The sequence below is a fragment of the Hemicordylus capensis genome, chromosome 2, assembly GCF_027244095.1.
Source record: "Hemicordylus capensis ecotype Gifberg chromosome 2, rHemCap1.1.pri, whole genome shotgun sequence".
Classification (NCBI taxonomy): Eukaryota; Metazoa; Chordata; class Lepidosauria; order Squamata; family Cordylidae; genus Hemicordylus; species Hemicordylus capensis.
The window spans coordinates 140,713,017-140,736,734 of record NC_069658.1 but is presented as its reverse complement, the minus strand read 5'-3'; the positions used below and the strand labels follow the sequence as shown (position 1 = coordinate 140,736,734).

The 23,718-nt window shown below is 39.9% G+C and overlaps 1 protein-coding gene across 16 annotated transcripts in view; it reads right to left on the bottom strand.

The window, feature by feature from the left end:
- NRG1 (neuregulin 1) overlaps window positions 1-23,718 on the bottom strand; it is an 811,186-nt gene that overhangs the window by 114,759 nt on the left and 672,709 nt on the right. For 2 of the 16 annotated variants that reach the window (XM_053292185.1, XM_053292186.1), the window contains exon 1: window positions 11,159-12,022. The exons of 13 other annotated variants lie outside the window; for them this stretch is intronic. In XM_053292185.1, the coding sequence (XP_053148160.1) occupies window positions 11,159-11,798 (640 nt within the window). In that variant the 5' untranslated portion in view covers window positions 11,799-12,022. Of the gene's footprint in view, window positions 1-11,158; window positions 12,032-23,718 lie in introns of those variants that run through there. One more of the 16 variants, XM_053292184.1, reaches the window with a different exon arrangement.

Here is a 23,718-nt window from a genome sequence, read left to right as displayed (position 1 = left end):
AGCCATTTTCTGCCTGAGAAACATCTGAATATATTTTGTGCCTTCTATTCTCCTTTGATATGTCTCGTCATAAGAATTAATTGACTGCGGAAAGAGGAACATTAGGTTTCTCCAATTGACTGTAAAAGCACAGGCTCTAATCAGACTTGAGATGTGCTTGCCTTCTACTCATTACTGAGTACCACATGATTACTGAACCATCACCGATTTCCTTTTATCTCAAGACATGAGACCTAAATAAACTTGCATCCAAATTATTTAAAAAACCCACATGTCAGTTTTTATGAATAATGCACATCTAGTATAAGGAAAAATATATTAAAAAAAGGAAAGACACAGTGAAAGAAAGTGCCTGTAAAACATAAGATAGATTCAAAGCTATCATTTTGTAGGCCACATATATACTATATCACAAGATAATCAATTATCAAGATGAACAACACCCATGAAACCCAACAGGACATCAGCATGCTTTCTGCATCAATTAACATTGTCAGCAACTACGTTTACTAAAAAAGATGTGGATAAATTGTAAAGTCACTGGTAAATGAGGACAGAAGTCAGGTATGCCCAGAACCAGAATTATCTGCAGGTGCAATGTAGCATCTACAAGCAACAACAACTCTCAATAATTAGCAAATAATCACCACTATAGTAGGTCTATATATTTATTTTCAAGTCATAAGAGCCTGAATAGATGTGGCAATAACTCAGTATCTGGTAAGTGGGCTAGATTTTGCCTCAATCTCTATTATATCCCTGATTGCAACTACTATTGTATAGTTTCACAAAAGTCAATGGCTATTGTAGACTATAACTGGAGAAAACAAAATCAGCCCACCCTAAGGCTGGTTTAGACATCCTGACAGTAGCCTATATACAGAAATGGGATGAAGACTTGTATTCTATGGTAAGAAATCACATGCCACCAGATAGTGTAGGAGGAGAGTGCACTATACTGGAAATGAAGCAGCAAACTGACATACCTTATAAACCTAAACAAACAAATCAAAACCTGTTTCACTCTGCAACGTCATGGAGCTAAATGGTTCAAGATATTCAGAGTAACTTCTATGAAGAGATCACCAAGAGAGAACCAAAGTAGCAAGAAATGTGCTATTAGCTCGTGAGAATGTATGATGTAAAAACATAGCTACCATAGCACAGAGGATATCAATAGGAAGATGAAAAAGTTTAGGAGCAGTTGTCCCCTAAAAAAAATTATCTATCTATCTATCTATCTATCTATCTATCTATCTATCTATCTATCTATCTAGATAGATAGATAGATACACACACACACACACACACACACACACACACACACACACAATCTACCCTGCATACATAATGGCCATACCATTCCCCAATAACTGATGGTTGAAGTCGTCGTTTGGAGAAAATATTTTAACTGTGGAATTGACCGTTTTGCCATGTGGTACAACATGCAACACCCAACTGACTTTGCAAAGGTGGCCCAGGAAGCAACTTGCTAAATAAGGAGGTGCACCCTGGTTAATCAGATCCTGAGCCACCTAATGGCGAAGCAGGGAAGCAACCTGCCTAGAGAGAAGGAGGCTGTTCCTTCGAATCCCTGCTGGTGTGTTTCCCAGAATATGGGAAACTCCTATATCGGGCAGCAGCAATATAGGAAGATGCTGCAAGGCATCATCTCAGACTGCGTGGGAGGAAGGCAATGGTCAACCTCTCTTGTATTCTACCAAGAAAGCCATATGGCTCTGTGGTCACCAGAAGTCGATACCCACTTGATGGCACAACCTTTCCTTTCCTTTCCTTTCCTCAGATCCTAAGCAGAGCAAACCTTGCTCAGCCTAGTAAAATGGCAGTGCCTCAGGGCTTAATGGGATAATGAAGCAAGGCAGAGATGGAGGTGAAGAGTTCTTCCCAGTGCTTGAAACACAGAGGAACCCTTAAACTCACAAGCCTCACTTTGAACCCTCCCATTTTAGCAAAATCACGTCCCCATGTAACCTTCTGAAAAAACAGGAGACGGGACTGAGTCTCCTCTTAACCTCCTCCCATAATTAAAGCACTGCTTCTTTGATCAAACACTTCCACCATCTGTTCCATCAAGGGGAAGGGCCAGAACTGCTTTTTCAAACTTGGTGATACCTTATTACACCAAACTGGCCATGGCCTCAAGGAACCTCCATAGCTTCATCCTAGCACATGCAGGAAGTTGGGAACTAACCTTTCCTCTCCCTCTCCCCCCCCGCCACACCACTATATGGATATAGAAACATGCTCCATTGCTGAACCAGCTGCTTCACTGCATCAATATTGATTCAGAGTTAGGTTTCTGCAGCAAAATCTATTCTGTTTCCATTAGCAAGACTGCAGTGGATCAAAACATAAAAGGTTCCATTTATATCTTTTTAGCTGCATGCTGCAGAATAAATGCACAACTGCTCAGCAATTTGAAACATAGCCTTTTGCCTGGAAACAACCTTTTGCCTAGTCACCAGCTGTTCAGAAAGACACAAATCTTTTTCTGTTCCAAAAGGACGATGCACTGCAAGCTGATCTGCAGTATTACTCATTCACTTTGCCGCATCTCATAGAAACAACTGAAGATCCTTTTTGTTTCTTCAATGGTCTCTTCTTATTTAAAAAGTAATTGCTTCTTGCCAAAGATCTGTGCATGCCTAGCTCTATATCATATACTATTTAGCAGGCTGGATTCCCATTTTCAAAGTGTGGCTTAGATATTCTGAAGGATTTCTATTTATAGGACACATATGGAGATTGAATAAAAAGAATTTAACTACGTTCCTGGCAATTGGGGGCAGTGATATTAATGGCGAAGGGATCTGGCGAGACAAGTTGTAGAAGAATGGTACATTGGGATTGCATGGTGAGAACTATGAGGGCGCTTCCACTGGTCCCATCAAAACTAGTGACTTTTGGTGGACATTTTAAAATGTGGCCCCAAGCATTTGTAAGGTGGGAGGATGGGCAGCCCTGCTCTGAGGTTTTCCTGTAGAATTAAAAAAAAAAAAAAGGGAAATACACTACATTTGAAGAATAGTCTATAAAACATTTCCTGGGCAAAATCAAGGTACATAACTACTAGACAAGGAAAGCAAGAAGTGATGAAAAATGGAAAGTTTTTTAAAAAAGCAGATGAGGTGAACGTGGTGGAGGACAAAACATGCAGTCAGAGGAGAGTCAAGAGACTAAATATAATGTGATGAAGCACACAGAAGACAATAGGCTTGGAAAAGGCAAAAAACAACATATGAGAATTAAGGAAAATATGAGATATATTTGAAATCTGATGCAAAAGACATCTTTTGAAATTCAAATTCTTCTCCGGTCATGAGTGATATGTCGGGGAGCCAGAAGCTTTTGTGTCTATTTGTATGGAAAAGCAAAATTTTCTTGTTAATTTAAACTTGTACAACCCCCTAAAGATGTACAATCCAGGATACACCAAACAGTCCACCTGCCATGTATGGCAGACCATAGCTCAGTTTTTGTTATGTATAGTTTTATTCTTTTGAGGTAAACAAACAATAGCAAAAATGGTTTGCTATTCTACGCGGTCAGAAGTATCTCATGCATCAAGAGGTGGGGTGAGAGATTGGAGATTAGCTCATATGGAACAAAGGATGCGAAGGGAGTTTGGGAGGGGGCTAAATATTTTCTTTTAAGTGAAGCACACTGTATGGATGGTCCATCATTAATATAAACAAATTAATTTCACTCACTCTTGTGCATCTTGAACATCCAGCCACAGTGATAAAAAAGAGATAAAATAAAGCCCGTACCTGAGCTGTCCTCACTGATGAAAAGTCAGTACGCCACATTTCACACCTACTAGGTTAACTGTCTATACTAAATTGGGATACACATAGTTTAGTTTTCTGTGAATGTCCACCACCTACAACTACCAAAAACCTAATTTTCACAACCAGATAAGGTGGTTAAAAATTGATCATGAAGCAACTTAAATGACTGCGCTCAGAAGTAATGTCATACCACAGTTTGATGTTCAAAGAATAAGCAGATAGGAGTCTCATACTTGCACCCTCCCTCTGCATGCAAAGGGAAGAGATTAAATGATCCTAGTTTGTGGCCAACCTTGCTCTGTCATTGATCCAAATTTGGTAAACAATGATTTGCCACAGAATGTCCGCAAATCAGGATCAGAGGGTTATATCATCTCCTCCCCTTGCACGTGGATGGAGGAAGTGTGTGTATGTGTCCCAAGGCTTGTGCCTGCTCATTCTTACAATGCTAAAACCATAACTTGGCATTACATCTGAATAGGAAAGAATGGAAAGATTGGGCCATCGAGTCAGTGTCGACTCCTGGCGACCACAGAGCCATGTGGTTTCCTTGGTAGAACACACAAGTGATTTACCATTGCCTTTCTTCCATGCAGTATGAGATGATCCCTTTGCCGTTGTCACTGAAGTGAGCATACACCTCCAGCACCCTTCCTATATCGCTGCAGCCCGATATAGGTGATTACAAATATGTATTTACTAGGCACAGTCTGGGAAGCACACTGGCGGGGATTCGAATTAACAGCCTCTTGTTCCCTAGGCAAGTTGTTCCCTGCTGCCCTGAATAACCCGAATATATGAATAAATAATAATATCAAATAAATAAATAAATAAATAAATAAAATAAAATATATTTTTCACATATGCATGCACATCACTTTATCAGTCACAGCTGAATGTGTGAACTGCCTCTATTTAAAAGCATAGTGTTTGCAGTTTGGTCAGTGAAGTTTAACCCATTATTTCATTCACACATACAAGCCAGATGCTGCATGTGAACTGGTAACAAACAATAAGGTTTTAACTATGACTTGGTAGTGCACAGCTAGGTATATTTTTAACAGCTGTTTGACTGATCTCAAGTTAGAAACATGGGGTTGCCTATGTGTTGTTTTAAGGTACACAACACCTCAGCAGTAAGGCTTTTAACAGTTTCTCTGTCTGATAGCTTGATCCTCAATGCTAACAACAATTGCAAATCCACTGAACTGAATAGGGCTTAATGAGGCAGCACTTTGAAGTTGGGAACAGTAGTTTAACATCTTTATTCAGAAGATATTGACGTGGCTCTGATTTTGCAAAGAAGTATACAGTGTACTTCAGCATTGTTCTCCTCTCTTACTGTTTGATTATTATTCCCCTTTTATGATGTAGAATAAATGCTGTGGCTCACCACTTAAATTTTCTGTTTTAGTCTGTGTTTAAAAAGAGCCAGCTTTAATTTTGCAAATATGGCTTCTTAGATAACCTGCCAATAAAGTAGCTCTTTTTGGAGGCCTAATTCCTCTTTGTTTTCATCTTGACAGTTGCCTTTGTACATCGTTCGGAAACTTCAGTTAGTCCAAAATATGGCAGCCAGAATGGTCTCTGGGGTAACCCGGAGAGACCATATTATGCCTGTCTTAAAACAGCTGCACTGGCTGCCAATATGTTTCCGGGCGAAATACAAAGTGCTAGTTATTACCTTTAAAGCCCTGAACGGCTTGGGTCCGGGTTACCTTAGAGAGTGCCTTCTTTGGTATGATCCCCATTGCTCGTTGAGGTCATCTGGAGAGGCCTGTCTCCAGTTGCCACCGGTACTTCTGGTGGCGACTTGGAACCGGGGCTCTTCTGTAGCTGCTCCTGGTCTATGGAATGCACTCCCGGCAGATATCCACAGTTCAGTCTCACCGTCGGCCTTTAAGAGAGCCCTAAAAACCTATTTATTTGGCTTGGCCTTCCAAGGCTTATAAAGTATTGTTGTTTTAAAAGTATTTTAATTGGTTTTAAATAGTTTTAATCATTTTTGAATTGTTTTTATATTGTTTTAGCATTGTTTTAATTGTGGGTTTTATGTCTTTTTAAAAGTTATTGTACACCGCCCAGAGCCTCTGGATCAGGCGGTTTATAAATGTAATAAATAAATAAATAATAATAAATTGTATATTTGCTTTAGATTCGTTGTAAGAATATTCCATTTACTCTGGGTGGCTTGTCAGGAAAATAATCAACATAGTAATTAGTAAGAATAAAATAAGATTTCAATACAAAGAATCAGACACACACCTGTAAAAATTATATTTCCAGGTATAAATAAAATAGAAGTGCTTTAAAGTGCCCTGAATCCAAAGAATCAATGGGGGCTTGTGTTTATGGAAAAGCAACTCCTATTATCATGGCAAGGCTTTTTTTTTTTTAATTTAAATTAGCGTTTCTAAAGTAGTTTGTAATGAGGAATGGGGTGAAGCGGTTATTTAAGTGACAAAACTCCTACTGGGCATAACTAAGCTTTTGGATGTGCTATAACTAGCTCTTTGGCTCTTAGCATTACTTCCGAAAACTCAGTGAGTTTAGATTCAGGGCAGGCTTCCCTTGGCAATCAGTTCCACAGGACCGGAGCCATCACTTTAAAAGTCCTGCTATGTCTTTCTCCTGATCATAAATCAAGGGGACTTAGCAGGGTCATTCCTACTGGCCTTTAGGACATGAAGGCTCCTGATCTGGGTTCTTGAGCACCATTTTAGTGTGCCTCTGTGTTGACCGTTAACTATATATATTTTGAGAGTCTCAAAGGTGTGAGGAAACAAAACAGAGCCAGCGCCTGGCAGATAGAACCAGATGGAGCCACTACATATTTGTGGGCCATCAGAAGTTAGTGATTATCATCTCTACCACAAATATAGTTCAGGAATGGCTCTTAGGCCCTAACAGTTCATTCAAATAGAAAATGAAAAAGTTCATACCTCGAATAGCAGCTAAAATGTTTAAGGTATGTTACAATTATAAACAAAATAGCAATTATTATAGAAACCACTGCAGTACTCTCAACATTACCATTATAGTAACAAGGTGCTATTGTACTAGGTTTGTGCAAAAAATACAATTTCACCCAAGCACAATTAGCATTCATGAGTCAGACACAGCTTTACAGAATGATTGCAGGTTATGGCAAAATATCATGTAAAACCTTATATATCTATGAAACATCCAGATATGTAATATAAACATGTCATGTATACAATAACATAAAAATGCTTATTCTTTTTGCTATTTCGGTAAGGTGAGGGTGACATTTAATTTAAAATGGGAAGGCATGAGGCAAGAAAACAGATTATTTCTATATTGATAAAATACAAAGTATATGATACTAAAAGGCAGACAAGTTTTTGAGACTAATGCAGCGGAGACAATTATTAGGATTGCTTTTCTCCCAGACTCCAGCACAGCAAAGAATCAATTAGCTCTTGTCAGACTATGACCTTGAAAGATATAGCCCCAATCAGAATATGCTGAGTTGGATGAAAAGGAAAGAAGGAAAACTGAATTCTGCAAACCCACAAAAAGTCCAGTTCAGAAATGATATGCCAGTCTCAAACTGTGACAACACACACTTAGTTCTGAAGGAACACTGGTACAAAAACTCAGTTACTTCCTAGGAATATACATACATGACTGAGTAGTATCTACCTACCTCACAGAACCTAGTGAGGTGGTTTAAAAAACAAAAACAAAAAAGCCTATTATCCTTCTCCCCAATGGGAGAAGGATAATAGTATCCTTCTGTATAAAAGAGAACAATACACAAGATATTAGTTCTCATTTTGTCTCGCTGAATTTTATGACAGCTATCTCTCAGCCTTGCTTTACTATGCTGATTCTATACGGACTGAAAGCGCTCACAGCTCCCTAAACATAGCCGCAGTTATGCTTCTAAGCAAGTGTTCCCACTCACTGAAACTCTTCAGAAGGTTGCTCCTTCTGCTAATACCTGTATGGAATACAGGTTGTTGTTTTTTTTAAATTGCTTTCCTAAGCAATATATAATATAAGCAATTCCTGGTTCCACTACTTATTCTCTGAATGTGCAAATGAGATAAATGTTAATAATAATTTACTGATAGCTACCCAAAGCCCAGATTTCTTTTTCTTTTTCAGAAATCTAGCAGATTACCCATTGTCCCGATTTCAAATTATTGAATAAATACTTTTTCACCTTACAAGAATCTTTCAGACTGTGAATGCTTGTTTTTACTTTTACAGCTCTGGGTCATTTTTACTTCCTTAAAAGAGGCCACTTTTTGTACATGATATTCAATTTGTCAGCTATGGAAAGATAGCAACCATAGTTTAATGAGAAACACAGATGACGCCACTTCTAAAAAAAGATGAAGCAGCCCCCTTGCTAATTGCTTCGGGAATAATAGGCTGACACCTTGACTAACGGTGTGGAGGTTTGACTAACGGTGTGCAAACTGCCTCTACAGCATTTAGTAATTTAGCATTTAGTAATGTAGAGTCCTGCTATGTACAGGGGGCGTGATTTTCGCCTATCTTCATCATGCTGGAAGTGCTTCCTGACACCCCAAAGTAGATCCTGAGGGCTGCATGACCCTCAGGGACCTACCTCCAGGTCACAGGGAGTGCTTCCAGTGGTGGGGGTAGAGTGGCGGAGGGAGATCAGCAAAAATCACTCCACCGCAGTGATTTTTTCCACTGCATGCAGTGAAATTCTGCATTACCAAATGCTGCAGAGGTAGTTTGCATGCTGTGCCTCTGCACCTAGTCAAGATATTAGCCATAGTAATTATAACACATGTAACTATTCTCCTCCACACAAAACCAGCTAAGGAGATCTCAGTACGCCAAAACGGTAATCTTCTAACTAATCTTTGTCAAACCAACCCACCTGTTTTTTTCTTGCCCAACAATCAGTCCCTGACAAGTTGTGTTTCAAATAATGTATCACCATGAATTACCAAAGCAAAAGAAAACTCAAGGAGCTGCAAGGCAATCCCCTTTCAGCAAGACTCATAACTGGTCTAGATCCAAAGCTCTGAAGATGGGTGTTAACGCCACTGAAAGCAATGGAAATTTCTCATTTACACAGAAATCTGGCACCCAGAGGTGCCATAGGACTGGTCTGCAAATGGCATCTTTCTAGATAACTAATGAGGAATCAAATCTTGTTCCATTTGACATTCATTTAGCGCATACAAATAGAATATCAATATTCTAGAAATACATTTAAGAAGGATTTTTTTCTGAGGAAATAGATGATGGTGGAGGGCAGAAAAATGTCTTGTTACAAGTACGGACCAAACTAAATGTGAAGTTAATCATGTAATTTAGTCTTTGGGATTTAAAACAAAAAAACAAATAGCAGCTGTGGAGGCCCCAATCCAGAGACAGAACATGGTGCAGAAAGAGGGATCAGGGGTATCAGTGGCTGCTATTTGCCCTGGGAAGGAAGCCCCTCATTACTGCCAACAAGCACTTCCTTTCTGAAACAAACAGCAGTCACAGGGGCTCCCAGTCTGGCTCAGGACTGCAGCTTGGAGCAAAGGTTAAACTTTTCTCCTCTCCCCTTGAGCTATGGTCTGGTCTTCACTGGGTGCCCCATAGCTGCTATTCATGTTAACACTAACACCCACAGCCAAACAATGTAATCAATGTCATGTTTAGTGAAGTCCTCAGCAAAATTCAAGGAGCAGCCAGTTTTAACCACTGCGGATTTCTGCTATAAACCTACCTGTTCTCCAAACACACACCCCTTTGCGTGAATAAGGGCAGGTCATAGTCTATCAGTCTGATCAGCATTATTTAAACAGAAGTATCTCAATAGATGTTAGTAGGTAATTTTGTTATTGAACACTGCAGTTTATCTCCTTGTTTTGGATAACCTGGACAAACAGATATTCCCTGACTTTTTAACAGCAAAGAGGTTAAAACTACTTTGATAGAGCTGAATGCTTACTCATGCCTGATACCCTATATTGAGCCACTTAGTTAAAGTTGGTGATACACTAACATTTTGTAGGATTCCTTATCAGAGAAGTAAAAGAATACTCAACAGTTTAGGCTGAATTGTAGGGGTAATGGTTAACCTGTGAAAGAGTAAGAAGGATTTCAGCAATTTCTTTTTAAGCTTTCCTTTTTGTACTTAAAAAAAACCATAACCTTCTTTGAGTCTTGGGTTAGGGAAGGCTATAGGTCTAAATATATCAATAATTCCCCCCTCTAATGTTTCCAGAGGTAAGCTTTGAAAATTTGAGCTTCTGGGCAGACCAACATCTAACCCTTCTCTAAGCAGAAACACTGCCTCCTGATCCCATATACATGGGACCTAGCTGAAATTACTCATCAAGGGGTGGGGGGAGATGCACTCTGCACATGCTTAGTGGTGCTCATATTCATAATTGCACTACATATTCCAAGTCTGAGCCCATGACACAAAAAAGTTTACAAAGCTGAGTCATTGTTATGTAGCTTTTCTTCAAACACCACATCACAAAGCAGTTACATAGCAAAAGGAATGAGAAGATGGCTCCCTGCCTCAAAAATAAGCATAAGGGGACATCAGCAGCAGCCACTGTAATTGGGCTGAATAGGGACAGTTGCTATCCCTCTGTTAAATCTAAGACAGTCAACACTTTAAAGGGTATCTCTTTGCCCAGTAAGTAGGGGTTGAGATGCAGCAAGCTATCATTCACATTTAGTTGTACACATGGTCAAAAGATAACATTTTGTACACATGGTCAAAAGATCTTAGGCCAGAGAGTCAGACTCAATATGGCAACTCATATCTGTACAGGTTGGTACCATGAGCTAAGAAAAACAGAAAGGTCATTTTTCAGCTAACAGTAATGTTTTCCCATTGAACTAACTTGTGGGTTTAGAGGGGAGGAGTGCCTGTACATAATTTAATCAGAAATACAAAACACAAAACAAGTTGGGACATAAGTGAAGTTGAAGACAGAAGTCAATTATAGGATGGCAAAGGAATGATGATTGAAAGGGAGTCACTGTGACATTCACATAAATTCATTTCTGAGATGACTTGCTAAACTGTAAAGTAGCCAATTGCAGTACACACCAGCAATGTAGCCGTGATTTTGTCAATGTTATAATACAAGAAAATAATTTGCAACCTCCTTACTACTATTTTTCTAAACTTTAATGGAGGGACAGGCTTTAATCTGGTTAAAAGACTGAAGTAACCTATGATCAGGAAAACCATTAGTACTCTTATCCTAACACTGCTTATAATATTCTTAATACAAAATATACCAGTGCTATACACATAATAAGAATGACAAAACGACCAAACTCTTGTACTTGGGTGGGATGGGGGTGGGGGATATACTTACCTAGTTTTGGTGGAGCTGTTTGGATATTAGTTTCTGCTTCTTGTGTCAGAGCTGCTGTTGTGGCTCCTTTCACCTCAGGTTCTAGGTTCAGCGGAGATAAGGAGGGTGTCGAAGAGGGTAAGAAAGGATAACCTAAGACACTATTAGATGGAGATGGCTTAGGAGCAGCCTCGGAGGGAACAAGGGACCCATTAGGCTCCCCTGTAACCTCCACTTCATTGGTAGGTACTGGAAAGTATGATGTATGCACCACAGATGGCACCCATGCAGATAGTGCAGTAGGATCCACAGGAGTGATGGGATCTTGTCCAATCCTATCGGGCTGAAGATGGGTAGGAGAATCATACTCAAAAATCTTGTCCACAAACACCCACTTCAGACCAGCAATGCAGAGGCAGAGGCTGATCAGGCAAGCCAAGATTGGGACAATGCAGATCTTTTCAGAGTTGAGGCAGCCTGTCAGTCGCTCTGCCTCCAGGCACACACAGCAAGTAGCAGCAAGGCCTGCTATTCCCTGCACTCCTGTGTCTTCTCTTTGAGTCTCTGGCATGTCCTCCTCATCAGGGAGCCCCTCAAGTGATGCAGCAGGGCTCAGCTGGGTTGAAGGGGTGGGAAACTTCTGCAGAGTGGCTTCAGACATATTTAAGGAGCTATTTTTCAAATGAGCTTTCCTCTAGAAGGCCTTAAAATTCTATCCTAGTCCATTATCAGTAATAAGCAAGTAAAAAAAAGAAAGAGAGAGAGAGAACACAGAGACCCATAGAAATCTTACAGCATCACAGTGCAGGCATCAGAAGAGAGTTCAAGTGTCAGACCATGAACCAAAAACAGAGAAAGGCAAAGGAAAAAAATATCCCCCCCAAATTCTGAGAAAGGCAGCACCACATAATGACTTGTCTTCTTTCCCTGTTACACTTTTTAAAAATTTGTTTATAATTCCTTCAATTCCTCTCAAGCCATCTCAGTTCTTCAGGGAGTCAAAATGAGGTGGTGAAATAAGATAAAGCTGAAATCTGGAACAAAATTGTTCAAGTGAACCAACAGCCCAGAGTGAATGGCTGTCTTCTCACCTTGAGCATCTGAGTCTGGAAGCTGCTTAGATGCAGGAAAAAACAGCCGTCATGCAGTGGAAGCAAAAGGAAAATCAGTAAGAACGGGAGCAGCGGCAGCAGCAGTGACAGTAGCAACAGCATCCTGTTGTGCAAAAGCTCCGGCAGAAAGAGGCTGAATCATTACAGAGCAGCAGGTGCCTGCTCCCTGAACATCACTGCAAGCAATATCATTACAGGGAGATTTGAAAAGAAGAGGGTGGCAACTCTGTCCTCTCAATCCTTGCCTCCTCCTCTTTGCATCCCCTCAGTATTCCTTCACTTCAGTGCTTGCTTTCCTTCTTTCCTTCCTTCGCTCTGTTCTTCTGATGTACAGATTCCCTCTGCTCTCCTTTCTCTCTCTCTCCCCACCCCCACCCCACCCCACCCCTCTGCAGGGCTCGTCTGAGTTAAATCAGCACACCCAGCAACACAGGACTGCCAGCGACTTCCTATTTTATCCAATTAGATGCAATAGAGGCCATAAAATCAAAGGGAGGCACGGAGGAGCCAGTTAGACTCTCTCTTTCTCCCACTGTGCGGTCACAAAAGGATGCCAATCGATTAGAGCAATCTAACAAAGCTGCAATGAAGACTAAGGCGGGGAAGGTTGTAGGTGGCAGTCTTATGGGCTGGACCTGCTGCTAAGACTGTCGGATATCCGATCCCTCCCAAGGGACATAGGCCTTTCAGCTGCAGTTTCTTTCTGCCTGTGACCTAGAGATAAAGTTTGCCTTCCCATCAGCCTAGTACACTGGATTCATGACAGACAGCACAATTAGGAATTGAAGAAAATGTTTGGTGTGGATTGTTTTATTTTGGGGGGAGGGTGTGGTCTGTGTGTGTGTATATGTGTGTTTAAAGATCAGACTATGGGAAAGCTTGCATTTCAGATATAACATTCAGGCAAATAATCCCATGTTTGGAATAAATATTTCTAGCATAATTATATGCTACTGTTGTATTAACTTTAAGTGCAAGGTACACCACTACCCGTGACCCACACACAGCAGCATGACAGCCATTCTTGCTAGAAAATATGTTTGTTTTTTTCAGAAATTGTCAAAATTAATGAGAAGAAAAGAAGGCACATTATGTTGTTGACTTCTTACATGGTTAAGTATTTGAGGTCTCTACAGACTATTAATTTGTTCCATTTAGTGGAACGTTATCAACTCCAAAGTAAACATTTTCAGCATCAGTTGAAATAATCATCAGCAGGTATATAAGCTGCATTATATGAAAAATATAAATCTTCGTAGAAACAAAATATTACAATATTATTTAATATTTCATATTAAATAAGATTCAGATTCAGCAGTGTCTCAATGAAGAATGCTTAAATGTACATTTGCTATGTGTGAAGACTACAACAGACTTAGTAATTCTTGTGGTTGGTTCATGACTTCCCAGCTTATAATTCCTTACTTCCCAATTTATGTTTTTAACATTCAACTAATAAGCAACTACAGAAACATGTATTAAAATGTTAGAAGCCCAATGCCTTAAACAGTAAAGCACTGCAAGTTACAAGTTACAATTTAACAAATGAAAAATTCAGGTTACGATTAAGCACAGCAATCATTTTGCAAGTTTGGCATGCAAAAATTCACACAACCATTCTCAAGAGCACCTATAGTTTATATTATACAGTATAAAAATAAATAATCAATGTTCTTAAAATGCACTGCCATTTTACTATTTGTCTTTGAATACAGAAATATAGAACAGCAGGCCTTTGATTCTTGCTGCAAATCTTGCCCCCCACCAACACCTCTTGGATCCTTTCTACTGAAACCTACAATGTAGGAGGAAAGCTGGTCTTGGGGTAGCAAACATGAATTGTCCCCTTTGCTAAGCAAGGTCCTCCCTGGTTTACATTTGAATGGGAGACTACATGTGTGAGCACTGTAAGATATTCCCCTCAGGGGATGGGGCCGCTCTCGGAAGAGCACCTGCATGCTTTCATGAAGAAGGTTCCATGTTCCCTCCCTGGCATCTCCAAAATAGGGCTGAGAGAGACTCCTGCCAGCAACCTTGGAGAAGCTGCTGCCAGTCTGTGTAAACAAAACCAAGCTAGCGGTCTGAATGGTCAGACTTGGTATAAGACAGCTTCCTATGTTCCAGGGCTGAACAGGGTGGGCCCTCCTGCAGATGTTGGACTACAACTCCCATATTCTCTGACTATTGGCCACTGTGGCTGGGAGTGCTGCAAGTTGTAGTCCAAAAACAGCGCGATGGCCAAAGCTGTGCAGCCCGGCTATATAAGCACCCTGTGCAGCATTTTATTTTTACTCTATATAAGCAATTAAGACATCAGAGAAGTGATTTCCCCCTACCTTCCAAATATTTCTATGCAATGTGCCATTTCAGATAAATATTAAAGTTTGCCTCCTTTTTTATTGTTTCATTTTAGTACTTATTGGGAAAAAGAAAAACCTGCGGATGGTTGTGGAAATGTAAGTAACATTTGCATAAAGGAGATTTATTGGCATTGTAGGAACTCCTTTGGAGATTCTGCATCCAATGTATCAATATATAGTACAGAACGTATTATGAACCCTTAATCAGCAGCTGCTAGAGAGTGAGCACTGCATCAGCTTCTCTGGCATTGTTGAGCCTACTGCAACTCTATAAGCTTCAATGAAGAGACGCTGGGAATGAATCTGGTTAATTTTGATAATTAATCCATTGCAACAGGAGCCTACACAAAACTACTCACTAAAAATACCTTCTGTTCAATGCAAACACCTACCCACTATAGCTAGAAAATGAAATAAAAATGCAAATACTCGAGGATTCCAGCCTTTGCACTAGCAAAGGTGCTGAAGGAAGTAGATCCATGTCAAGTAATTTTCCCTGTTTGAAATATCATGGATGTGTTTTCTCTTTATGATATAAAGACCTTATCTTTAAATTGTCCTTGAAATTTCCAGTTGAAGCCGGTGAAAAGGCAGCCACAGCTCCTTCCACCAACTCCCTTTGTGATCTTGTCACTCTCCCCCATTCCCATGTCTAAATGTATCTGTGAGAAACAGGAGTGGATGTCTAGACTATGGAATGAACTGGCTAGAGTCAAAGGCACTGGGATTCTTGAACCAGGAACTCTGGTGATAGTATTCAGGCACCATCAAGACAGCTTCAGAAAGGGAGACTGGCTGAGCTGAGCCTTGCTGTTGACACTGGGCTGACACTGGGTCCCGGCGAGCAATCGTTGCCCCCAAGCCCCCTCCGCGGCCTCACATTTGAACTGGAGCAATGTTCAATGCCTGAGGTAAGAGCTGGCAACCTTATTCTTAGGGTCTGTTCACACACTCTGTATCTGTGAAAAATTAATTATGCTTATTTCCACTGAATCTTCATGATTAAACTGTTCAGAACACTCTTTTTCATCATTTTATGTCTGATAGGCATCTTAGTCTATTGTAGTAAAAACAATAAGAAAAATCGGTAGCATTATTTAGACTGTTGAGATATTTTAATGATATATTAATGAATATATAAACTGTTCTGTCATTAAAATGTTATGGCAGTCTACACAACGCTACCTTTTTTCTTCATAAGCAGTTTATGATACTGCTTGTTTCAGATCTCTAATAGTTCTTCACAATTATTAGCAGTTATTATGTAGAGAGAGTTCTGTTTTCCCTCATGATATCTGACCATAGGAGCTTTGGTTCATTATAGGATTGTACTACATGCCACCAAGAGGGGTCCTATCCACAGAAGAATGAAAGTGTAATCAACTCCCAAAACCAATGAATGATGGAAGACTGAATTGGACTGATGGGAATAATGGTGTGCAGTGGGTATCTGTGAACTCAAGTAAGCCTGAAAAGGATACAAGTTACAAAACATACAGCTGCATAAATAAGGAGTGTTTAGTTTGTTAATGGTATAGAAGAGAATAGGTTGCCTTTTGTCAGCTCAGCTGAGCTGTTCATGGAAATTAACAGTTTTTCAAAGGATTTACGAACATATCTCCCACATGTATGAAAAAGACAGCACTTGCAAATGCATTACTGAAAGCAAGTGGCGCTGCTTCATTGAAACTGTAAATATTAATCATGTTTTAATTTGGAAACACCATATTTCCATGGACTGAGAGATGATTATCCACCCAGAATTTAAATCAGGTGGCAAAATGGAATAGGATCATCAGTCATGGAAGTTCTCTCCTCAGTTAAGCCTAAGATTAATTTTGAGCTCAGATTCTACCAGAACTACCAGGACTATACATCTGTATTGTTATATCCAGCTAAAGAAAGAACAATTTCATAGTTGATGATAACTGGCTACTGTGTTACCTGCAACATATGACTAGCTTTATTTTAAAAACTATAATATAAACTTTATCTAGACTACAATTTAGTTCCCATAAAATACCATCCAGCTAAACTTATCTGGCAAGATTACTGTAATGTTTAGTATATAGAGCCATCTCTAGTGACCAGTTTGAGATGGAGGTTATTGCTGTCAGATTCTGAAAACCTGTTTTAATTATTAGGGTCTGGAACTAATAGTTGGAACTATTTTTCTCTATAAGGTAACTGGCTGAGGAAATTTTGAGGAAACAAGAGTATAGTACCTTTTCCTCTGAGTCAGAGGGAGTCACGAGTTAGCCTCTACACAAATTGAGAGGCAAGGGTTGCAAGCTCTGTATTTGAGTGGGTGTGCTGGAGAAAGATGACAATTTTCAGTAATGCTTGAGTTTTGGTACCTACCATAATTACTACCCGCCCAATCTTCCATTCCTTTTAATGAAATATCTGCAATAGAATGGAAAAATACCCTGGCCAGTCTGTTTTGCTTGGTTGCTGTTTTGCAAACATACTTTCATAGGTTGCAAAGTACAGAACACTCTTGTCATAACCAAAATATCACTGAAGTATTTGGAGATAGTGACTGACATCCAGAATTATTCCAGCATAACACAGAACACACCGAAAACTATTTTGTGCACAGTGGAGGACGGACAATTTTTGTTTTTCTCTTCTTCCCTCTGCAACCCACCATGCCTTCTGAAAATATGTCCCTGAAGGCTGTGGGAGCTTCAGGGACATACTTTCAGGAGGCACAGTGGGCTCCAGAGGAGAAAGGATATTGGCAAAAACTGCCCCTCACCTGTTGCACATGAACAACCTTTTTGGCATGCATGTGAATCCGGATGTCAGTCAGTGGTCTGCGGATTACAACCCATTATTAAACCTTTTCAGTTTTTTAAAATTTAGAAAACCCATGACTTTATATAAGGACATATACACAATGATAAAAGAATAGCTTCTTAAGAAAAATAAAATAAAATGGCATGACTATGTCTTGTAAGCAATGAAGTATTATAAGGAGGCCTATGGATCTCAGAGAAGTCTAGCAATCAGTTCATCTCCAAGGTACCACAGCCGTTTTTACTGCTTTGCTGCTACCCAACAACACTTCTATGTCCCATCTGTGTGTGCAATGCAAAGATCATGAGGCAAGATGCTAAATTTCTGCCTTGATTCATAAGTTTACTAGTCCATCTGCCCATATATGCCAGTAATTTGTTACATACCAATCACCCAAGAGGCAAAAAACAAACACCTAGTTATTTTACAGTTTACAAAAGCTTCCTTGCTTGGTTGCCTAGAGGGTATTCTCTCACCCCACAGGTAACCAGACTTGGGCTATCCCATGCCTCTCGTTCCTACATATGTATCACTTGCTTGTAATCTTTCTCCCTTCAGCCCTGCAGTATTATACACCATTTAAGCCACTTTGTTCTGAATCATTTTTGCTTTGCTAACATAAAACTGATATTGAACTGAACAGGCCTGAACAGAGTATGATAGGGGCTCTCTCACCTTGCAGAAACTACCTTGAGAGACAAAGGCCCTGTTCAGGCATTAAAAAACAACACCAATGAACACAGGCAGAGCACCAGAAGAGGGTCCAGAAATCCTGCCCCTTGGTGAGTCACTGATGCAACAATCATCCTCCCACCAGGGATCTTTATGCTTAGGACATTTGATTGAAGAGATTAATGCCCTAAGCATGATCGTTGGCATTTCCATGATCAGCAGCTGAGGCACCCCAGCCTGCAGTGTTGATCACAAAACCAGAATCAAACAGGCTTGCAGCATTTGGCTCTTCAGATGCATGTCCTATGCATGAAGAGCCTTGGTGGGAGGATGATTACTGCACCAATGACTCACCAGGGGGCAGGCTTTCTGGACCCTCTTCTGGTGCTCTACTTGTGTTCATCGGCGTTATTTCTGAATACCTGAACAGGGCTAAAGTCAGAACCATATGTCCACTTTAAAGCAAAAACTCAATTCTGGACTCAAATACTGAACAAATTGCCACTCATTCACAATACTGGTTGACATCCTGACTAATGAGAAGTGTGTGTAAAGTGGCTCTGCAGGGATGCACCAGGAGCCTGCATGCAACTCCCCCAGCCCACCTGGCACATGCTATTGCACAACAGCACTAAGACTTCTGAGATGCTGCTCGTATTCTGGAAGCAATCTGCAGGATTGGAAACACATAGTGGACCCTTAGCAACATGTTTCCTATTTTGCAGAATGCTTCCCAAGCACAGGCAGGATTTAGAAGTCTTAGTCCTATAGCACAATAGCATGAGTGTGGACTGGGGCTGCTGCATATGGGGTCCTGATGCATCCCTTATAGACACACTATAGTCAGGGTGCCAGCCACTGACATTTGCCACAGCCAGAGACCAAGATCTGGTCTTAAATGGAAGAGAGGGCTATAATTTGATTTTAGGATTGCAAACCCTTAGCAAGGAACTTTTTCTGAAACCACAAGCAGCAAGAAAACAACATGATTAAACAAAAAATGTGTAAAGCAGGGAAAAGCTATTTAATGACCTGTACTCGGTGACTTCAGAAAATGACTGTTTATTGAAATACAGGAGAAAAGCTGTATCGTGCAGTAAAATCATTGTTGGCAACGTTAAATCATTGACTTAAGAAGATCTTCCTGAAATTTATAACGCCCCTGCCCTTTGTCCAAATCCATTTAGATTCCTCCCTCCTGCCCCCAAATCAGGCAAGCCCTTGTAATCAAGTACTTCAAAAAGGAAAAGTTGCATCTTTGCTGTCCTTTAACCTAATCAAGCTATGATGCAACATGAACCTTAACGTGGAAAATAAAGAAGGGTGCTACCCTGCATCAGCAGGGTACTACTTAGATTTAAATCAACAGAGTTTAAATCTAAACCAAAACAGATGCTAGGCTACCATACAAAGCGACACAAATAAGATCGGCCCGGTTTTGTTGGAACCCAAAGTAACAGCCAGATCAGTCTTATTTGTGCCTCGCTGTACAACGCTGAATGTGTGAATTTGGCCCTCACTCGCTCTGTCCCCCTTTTTTCCAGACTTGCCTTGCCTACTTCTCAAAGGATCTTATTACATTGTGGTCTATCTCAGCCACACCCTTTTGGATACTTCTTACTGTGTCTACATAAATCCAGTGATTTGGGCAAAGTCTCACTTCTTTTAGTGAAAGCCATTTTTGCGGCAGAAATGTTTCACTGGGATAGAACAGTATGTGGTGATGATGAAACTGGACCACTGTAGTATTTTGAAGCTCTGACCTTGTTCCACATTCCAATTCAGAGTCAACAGCCAATCCCCGGTTCTACCAACTCACAATACTCCTGCTTTCTTCTGCTACCACGACATGATTGTCAAGTAGTAACTTCTTACTTCCAGCTAGTGCTGTGGGATGATCCTAGGTAACTGTTAGCAGGACCAACAGTGGGGGGAAGTGTTATATTGTAGTCCTGTGATTTTCTTTTAGTCTTGGAGCTACTGGCCTTTTCTATCTTATTTTTAGAGGAATAACATGATTCACTTTTTAAAATAAAACATTACAACATTGGACAAGTACAGCAGCAAAGTTATAATGAAAAAGAAGCTCCAAGGTTAGAAAGAAGCATGGAAAAGCTGCACATTCCATTTCTATCTCCAAAACTTCACACTCCATTTCTGTCTCTAAGATGACACACTCCATTTCCACAGCACAGTTGTGTATAAAACAGGACAGCACTATGACAGTTTTGTGCACATCTTAAATGCCACAACAATGGATGTGCCTACTTGTCTCCCATTACTCAGCACAGGCACCAAGCAGGCAAGTGCTATATTATGAGGCTGTATCAGAGCTTATGTCTCCAGTTCCACATACAGTCAGGCTCTGCTGTAAAGAAAATGATGTCATGCATCGTGTTGACAACTGTGCGCAACATGTGACTAGCCATACACTGAAAAAAAAAAAATCAGCCAGGCTTTAATCTAGAGATTTTCAGTTATCTTATTTTCAGTCTAAGCTGAGAACACAAGCCTTCGTACCAAAATTATCCTAGTATAGTATAGGATAAATCTATACTCCTGCTGAGTCTCAAAAAGGAAAACAATTTATCATCAAGCTTCAGGTTGGAAGATCCATAGGGCTTTATAGAGAAAGTAGCTTCCCCATGCAGAGGACTGTTCTTATCTATCTATCCAAAAGGTGGGAAATGTGTTAAAGAAATCACTCTTAAGGAAAAACATGTACAGCCAGTGAAAACACAACAATTTTTCAGAACCATTAATCTCAGTTGGTCACCCAAACCTCAACCTATATGCTTTTTAAAATTAACACAATTAGTCTTATTTTTACCACCAAGGCTGCCAGTTTTTAAATATCCAGCTGCTCCCCCTTAAATTAAATTCACTGTGCTCCTTAACAGGATTTCTCAATAGCCGAGTAAATTCTGGAGTGTAACAGGGTCCTAGGAGACAACATATTTTTTCAAAGGCAGTTGTACTCTACATTACATTAGGGCATATCCACCTGCCAGGTGAAAAGGAGGAGGCAGTGGAAAAAGCAGCGGTATAAGCCCCTCTTTGCTGGGTCTTGAACAACTGAGCCACACCCCAAATTAGGGTGGATTATGCCATCAGTCTATTACAGATGGGGTCGAGGTGTTGGTGGGTGGGTGAGAGAGAGAGCAGACAAAGAGCAACAGGAAGATTTATCTGGTTAAGACAAAAGGCTGTAAAATTCTTCATAGATCCAGACAATGGAAAATTTCCACAAATCCTAGATCTAATCCATCTCTCATTGCAGTAAGTAGTGAGCCTTCCAATACTACTACTGCTACTACATAATTGTATAGTGCTTTTGAGAGTTGAAAGTGCTTCACAGGTATTATATTGTAATATTTATAAAAGCATAGCAAGGGAATTATTATGCCCTTATTGCTAATAATTATACCATATTTACTGAAATATCAAATGCTTAAGAGCTAGTTTGAATCTACAGTGAGAAATTAAGCACTTAAAACAAAAAGTAGTAACTTTATCCAAAAATGCAAATTGTATAAAACACAACTTCATTTTTTAAAATTCTACCTGTAGCAGTGGTCTGTAATTTGTAAGGTGCACATATATTACACCTATTCCTCTAGTTTCTTTATATTAATCAATTAATGCTAAAGCTATTCAGGTAATATGTCTGTTGCTTCTACTTAATCCAGTTGTTCCAAATTCAGTTCTTTCACTACTACGTTAGATTTAGTTTTGAAGAAACAGAAATACATCTAAAAGTACTTAAATGCAAACATTTTCCACTGACAGAAACATTTGCTACAGATTTAGACCACAACAAAGTAACCTTGCAATAAATATATGTGATTAAGATTTGCAAGCTTTCAATGTCTGCATCCTAGGAGTACATTTCAGAAGCTGATCAATATATAGCCATCTGTCAATATTACCAAACTGGGAATCTAAGTACAGCATCTTGAATCCGGGAAGTCACTCAGTTAAACTGTCTGGTTCTGCTTTCACATTCTCTGTATGTAGGTATGTACATATTTACCCCTGCTAACTGAGTAAAGAGGCTTTTAAAGTGGTAACTCTCACATTTAGCAGGGGGAGAGCAACTGTCCCTATCCAACCCCAGCACAGCATCCCTCCAATGGCTGTTGATAGTATCTACCTTGTGTTTCCTTTTAGATTGGGAGCACTTTTGTGGCAGATAATCATCTTATTTCTTTTTCTAAGCAAATGCTTTAAGAACTTGTTGTTAAAAAGCGGCATATAACTCATCACCATATACCCAAATCAGAATTTTGCCTCCCTGCTTAGCAATAGAATGGCAAAAGTATACTGCTAAACATCCAAGTACAGTGAGACATGCACATGCTTTGCATATGATAGTCATAGAACCAAGAGGAATTTTTGTTTAACACTGGTTTGCCATTTAATTCACATAGGCAAAAATATATATGATCCATCCATCCATCTATCCATCCATCCGCTCTATTTGTACAGAGGATTTCCAGCAAATCACTGAACTGCAGATAACTAAAATAAAGGAGAATAACTGTCACAGCATTTTGTTGGTTTTTGCCTTTCTATTCTACATCAGTTTGATATATGGGTATATATATTTTTTCTTGAAACATTATTATGAATACATTCAGAATGTTGTCTGATGCATTTTTCCACATCTAGAATCTTGATATTTTATTCTTGCATATTATAACCCACAGGCTGGCAGGGGGGCAGGGCAAGTATTGCAGAGTGAAAAGATTCAATAGGAAGAGAGCAGCTCTCCTCCTTCCATACCATGACACTCACATTACTCAGAGACTAGCTTATTATATAGCATAGGATGGGGAAGGTTACAGGCACCTGGGAAAATATATCAACAGCAAATTAGACAATTCTATTCATGCGGGTGTTCGTGCGTGCTCTCTCTCCCTCTCAGAAGGTAAAGCTCAAAACTGTCTTGCAGCTCCTACTTGCCTTCTGGAATGTTAATAGCTGCAGAAGATACAACTGTTTTACATCCATGGCGATCAGTGAATTGTGATCAACTATGAATGAGACTGTGGTTTTGAAAATGTTATTTTATTGCATGGCTTATATTTGGTCTAAGGCAGCGATTCTCAATGTTGGGTCCCCAGATGTTATGGGACTTCAACTCTCATAATTCCAAGCCCCAGTGGCCTTTGGTTGGGGATTATGGGAGTCTAAATAACATCTGGGGACCCAATGCTGAGAATCGCTGGTCTAAGGCACCCCCCCTCCCCCATATAGGCCAACTATTTTGTGATGATGATGAATGTTTATATACCACTTTTCAACAGACACAATGCACCAAACAAACAGAAATAGAAACACTACCAGGTTATTTCAGTGCATCTTGTGGCTGGACTACAGTCCTTTCTAGAATTATAGCTGCAAGAAAATAAAGTGTATGGTGGGAGTCATCCTTTCAAGTTTCCCATTTAACAAGCACCAACAGTATAACATAATTTGGAGGAGGGTAGGTTAAAAACATGTATCGAAGGTCTAATCAGGAGTAATAATTGCTTGATCTATTTCCACTACAATCCATCTGCCATCTCTTCCTTCCCCTATCTTCATGCTTCAACCAACATTTATCAGCACAGGAAGCTTAATACATTATTTA